At 36.5% G+C, this 5,677-nt stretch overlaps 1 protein-coding gene across 1 annotated transcript in view; it reads right to left on the bottom strand.

The window, feature by feature from the left end:
- Positions 1-5,677, bottom strand: part of LOC106458746 (tankyrase-1-like) — an 86,892-nt gene that overhangs the window by 70,786 nt on the left and 10,429 nt on the right. The window contains exons 2-3 of the mRNA XM_022385054.1: positions 5,010-5,234; positions 3,857-4,065 (exon numbers count right to left, since the gene is read on the bottom strand). Of these exons, the coding sequence (XP_022240762.1) occupies positions 3,857-4,065; positions 5,010-5,234 (434 nt within the window). The remainder of the gene's footprint in view (positions 1-3,856; positions 4,066-5,009; positions 5,235-5,677) is intronic.

Genomic DNA, 5,677 nt, shown 5'->3' with positions numbered 1-5,677 from the left:
GAACAAAGAATCTGTAGAGGGGGATCCTATGAGAAACCATGGCAGAGCCCACAGAGTCACCTGATTTCAAACCATCCATACAAACAGGAACAGAAGAATGATTCAAAAGATGTTCAACAAAGAGAAGATAGTACTGCCAATCAGAAGTATCTGTCCTCCTCAGGTGACTCAAAGAAACACACAAATGGGGATGGTAATGAGCCATGGCAGGATGGGCTGGTCATCAGACTCCAAAACATTGTCTAATGTCAAACACAATTCAGTGAGCCACGCCTGGATATGAAGGTTGAATGTAGGAATTACAGACTGTTTTTACACCCAAGAAAGCAGGAGAAGATATGGAAGAGCTATAAAGGTGAGAAAAGCACTCCCCAAGAGTGTGAGCTATCAAAGTGGCCATTTTTATTTAGAAAGAGAAGAACTGGGAGGAGAGCATTTTGTTTTTGACATATTTGTTTAGTAAAAAAAAGGTCAGTCAATCTCCATGGATCTTGAACTAGTTCAATTGGCCAAGTCTCTGTCATATGAAGGAGACTCCAGTGATTGAATGCATGACTGAATAATGGTCCTGCACCTCTGGATCAAAGGAGAGGGAGCCCAAATATTCATTGGTGACTAAAATGGGAACAGAGACAGGAATAGTCTTAGATTTGTCAACTCGTGCTTCCACAGAGGGCAGGAGATTCTTGACATGGTGAGAGAAGGACTCCATGGGAGGAACAGAGAGATCTGTCTAGACTTCCCACTGTAGCAGTGAAACAGAGTGCAGCAGCATATGTCTAAAGAGAAAGAGGGGACAGCAATTCAATGCCTTGAGGTATGAAATGTTGTTGACAGTTCTCAAATGCTATACCTATTTTTCCTTCACCAATTTAGGGAAAGAATAAAAGTATGAGAGGTAGGAACCATTACAATTAATGCAATGTGGGTTTAATTGATACTCATAGCTGTTATGGTCTTTGCCATCACAATGAACACACATCAAAGCACCACAACAAGATGTGAGAGTGTCCAAACCTCTGGCATTGGAAACATTTGAGAGGGTTATGTATATAGGGACTTTCCTTACAATTGAGATAACCTGCCTTGACAGTGGCAGTTAGGCATGGCAATGTAAATGTCACAATAAGAATGTTGGTAGATCACATAATTCCATTTGAAATGCCTTGACTGGAGAAACCAGCAAGAATCTCTGACTCAAAGATGTTAAGCAGGCCCTTCTCAACAATCACTACTCTTGATGAATTCAAAGTAGCATGGGGAGTAACCTAAAGTGGAATATTTTAAATAAAATAAAATAAAGATTTGTCCATGAATGTATTGAGTAATTGTTTTGAATAGTCTGTGTGCAAAGTAATTTTCATATCAAAAATCTCAAATTTCCTTTGAGTAATCCCCAAAACCTCCTAAATACATTTCAAACATTTTTTAAAGCAAAACTTAACTTTATAGTTTAGCTGTTATTTTCCCTACCCTATCTCAAAATGGGATTGGTCAATTCAATCAACTTCATAACAACCAAAAGAAATCTAAATAAACCTAAATTAAACTTTTCTTTCTAGAAGGACTTCAAATTGTAACATGAAACTAGATTCGTTTATCCAAAGTAATCCAAAGCCCAACAAAGGCTAGGAGCTCTAGGATGTTGATATATAAAGTATGTTCATCTAGAGACTAACAATCCAAAGCCTCCTGGAGATCGACCCATGCACCCCAGGCCTGAAGGGATGCTTCCATGAACAGTCTAGATGAGGAGAAGAAAGACACCCGCTGATGTGCGAATCTTGTTCAACTATCAAAGGAAATTGTCTACAAGGGAAGGAGGAAGGGTGATGGGATCATCCAAGGGATCCCAATTAAGGTTCCATCTATCATTCAGAGTCCACTGAAGAGCGCACGTGTGCACGGCCAAGGGAGATTACTGGTGTCATAGAAGACCACATCCCTAAAAGTGACAGAACCTCACTTGCAGAAAGTGAGGAAGCAGATAGGGTGTGGTGAACTGACGATTCCATAGAACAGAGTCTGAGAGGAGAAGGCTGAGCCCAACTGAGGTGAGTTTTGAAAAAGACACCCAAATGTACAAAGTATTGGGTAGGAGTTAGGAAGGACTTCTCCAATTTGATTAACCAGCCTACCTGAGCAGCTTCAAGAAGGAGCCTACGAGTATGACATGCTGACTTCTGTTCAGAATGGGCCAGAAGTAGCCAGTCATCCATGTAAAAATGGAAATGCAGCCCCAAGGCATGAAGATGAAGAGTAAAATCTCATACCGCCCGACAGAAAATGTATGGAGCCAAAACCAGCTCAAAGGGTAGGGTGCAAAATTGGTATACCACCTCTCAATAGATGAACTAAAGATAAGGACGAGACCATTCCGAGATGGGAATATGCAGATAGGCATTGGAGATGTCCATCTTGGTCATCCCTAGACCTGGAGAATAAGCCCACCAGAGATTGAGGTAGGACTCCATGAGGAAATGTGGGAGATGAACAAAGCAATAGATGTGAGACAGATTGATGACATGCCTCCAGTCCCTGGTTTTTTTGGGAGCAACAAATAGATGGGAGTAAATTCCCGGTGAATGATGTGAATAGGTTTTATAGCCTGATGGGTGAGAAGGTCCTGTAATGCCTCTGATACATGCTGGCAAGCTACTGGATCCCGAAGAGAAGGGAAGGAAACAGGTACCTGGGACAGGGAGGTGGGGCAAAAAACAATTTCAAATCCTTCTGACAAAACTGGAGGAACCAAAACATCCGATGTATTCCACAAAAGTATATTAAATTAAATTAAAACACTTCAAGAAAATACGATCCCAAATACGAAACCAGACAAATAAAGAAAGACATTTGAGGGCAAGTGCTGCCACATGAGAAGTGATAGTTCGGTAGAGGCACATAGAGGGAGTCACATGCATCATGTGAGTGTATTATGTTCCTATTGGTGGATAGGTGATGCATGATGATTTGCATGAGACACATGTTGGAATTATTTGATTCCAATAAGGGGGTGCGGAAGGCTTGTGGCATGTGTAATAAAATAGTTTGCATATAGAGGGCAGCAATAAATGAGAATAGGTAATCTTGTGAGCGAAGGGAAGTATCCTCTCAGAATAAGTCAATGTTATACAAGATTGAAATATGGCAATGCTTGTTGAAAAAGCTTGACTTTGACCATGTTAAGTATGTTATTGTACCAGTAAAACAGGCAATAAAGTATTAACACTCACCCCAAACTTTTCCCTGGATTGTTGTGAATTTCACAAACAACTCTTTCCAATATTAGAAAGTAAGAAATTTGTAGATTAGTAGAAAATTCCCATCCCTTTTAGTTAATAATTGTATACAAAATGCTAGAATTTTGCCTATTTACACAATGTTTTTATACTTAATATATTATTACTACCCAATAATTTTTATTCATATATGCATTTACCAATGTACCTGTGTATGCATAAATATGCAGATATGTTATGTATCTAAATATACACACAAGTATATATTTCAATATTAATGTGTTTTGAATTAAGTTCAGAAAATCTTCAACAACATTGTTCAATCTAAAACAAAAACTATTATATAGTTTTGTTTCAAGCCAGTCACATTAGTTGTTATCCAGAAGTGCATGAATTCAGGCAACAATCATGAAATTTCAATCAAATTCACAAGCTACATTTTCATTTCACATCATTGCTTTTCAGCAAAATTTTAATTTAAGATTAAAAGCTGATACTATTTTTATACCATGGAATAAAAAAAGCATTAAAACAAAGTGATTCCATATCTCTTGGATACAGTTTTGCACAGAATTTCTTTTCAACATCTTTCAAGAATATGACTATGATATACATACCTTTCTTCCATCACTTGCATGACAATTAACATTTAATGTAGTAAGCAGGGACATCAATTTTTCTTCATTTCCACTTCGAGATGCTTCAAGAAGTTCATCTTTACGGTACTCTCCTGTCAACACTGCTCGAGCAGATTGTTCAGCCAAATCTAATGGAGTTTTTCCATCTGTGTTCCTGATGGAAGGATCTGCTCCATGTTGAAGAAGAACTGGAGGAGTTTGCAAATCAGAATTTATATATAAATGATGAAAACTAATTAAATTTGGCAAAAATAAAGAATATAATTTTCTTATACACACCAGTAAGTATAACATAAGGTTTGCTATTTATAATTGCTAACCCTCAAAAAGTGTGTATCATGGAACCAATTGAGTGTAGCACTTGTGCATGACAGAGACAGACTAGCATTTATAGTCTTTGTTAAAGTCCCCAAGACAAATTACACAAAAAATTACCTTTGTCAGAGCTTTCTAATTACATCTATGATTTCCATGTTCATACTTTCTCCATTTGTATCTGCAACCCAAGTGCACTTAGATTCCAAAACATTAAATCTTTGTTACTTTATACAAACAACAAGATTACTAGCTTATGCAACAAATTGCTTCTGAATAAATTGGAATAAAGAAAGTTTGAAACATAGAACTTACTAACAAACACTCATCTGGTTTTGTAAAACTAAAGTAGCCATGTTGTTCATATATAGATGAAAAGTAAGATTTGCAAGAGATCTAATTATATTTTACATTAAAGGTAAATTTTCATTAATTCAAATTAGTAAGTTTTCAAAGTATACATGTTCAACAAGTTTACTCACCAAGGCACAAATTACACTCCAATTAAAATGAAGCAATGAATACACCTCCAAAAAAGGCAGATTAACCAAGCACATTAAAACATACTTATCAGTCACGTAAGTGAACAAATAATGAAATATTAAATAAATTTATAATTACCCTCTAAGAAAAAAAAAATCTTCCTTTCAAAAGCACTTGAGATACTGGACTTCTTATTTTGTCATTCAAGTAACAAAGTTACACTGATGATTTTACATACATTCATCAAGAAAGATGTAAATCATTTAACAATCAGGAAATAAACTGTCCAACAATAATGATGAGTTACTTTGATTAACACAGTAGTTTCACTCACCAATACAAACATCTACTTTGCCTTTGATAGCTGCTTCATGTAATGGTGTATAATTCCAATTATCCCTCGCATTTGGATCAGCACCATGTTTTAGCAAAAGTTGCACCACTTCAGCATGTCCAAATGAACAAGCATTATGGAGAGGAATTAAACCTCCATCATCTCGAGCATGAACGTTGGCACCATTCTGAAGCAAGTGCTCCACAACATCTCTCCGGCCAAACCCTAGTACGTAAAAATAAAATGGATAATTGTTAAGCACAACTGCAACTATGATATGCTACTTACAATTACTTAAAAAATGTATCCTGCTCTGTAGATAATTCTGGAATGAATGACAGGAATCTCCTGATATGGTGTGAATAGTTTGTGTTAACAAGTGGAAGTACAAGCCAAACAAGGAAACAACTGCTAAGGCTGTTATATTCTTTCAATGTTTATCTATTCTTCCTCCTATAATGCCATTGCCAACTACATTTATGTACATACAAGTCATGGATGTTTTGACCTATGTTGTAATTAACTGACCAAAGTGTGGGATGCTACTTCTTCATTTAATTTTTCATGTGTTGTTTCCTGTGTACAAATTACAAAATGAAATCAGAATAGGAAAAAAAAAAAGAAATCACAATGTTGAAAAGATGCTCTACTACAGTGATGTTAATGTT

This window comes from Limulus polyphemus, unplaced genomic scaffold, assembly GCF_000517525.1.
Source record: "Limulus polyphemus unplaced genomic scaffold, Limulus_polyphemus-2.1.2 Scaffold508, whole genome shotgun sequence".
In the NCBI taxonomy this organism is placed as follows: Eukaryota; Metazoa; Arthropoda; class Merostomata; order Xiphosura; family Limulidae; genus Limulus; species Limulus polyphemus.
The sequence above is the reverse complement of the archived record's forward strand: the minus strand, read 5'-3'. Positions and strand labels throughout refer to the sequence as shown.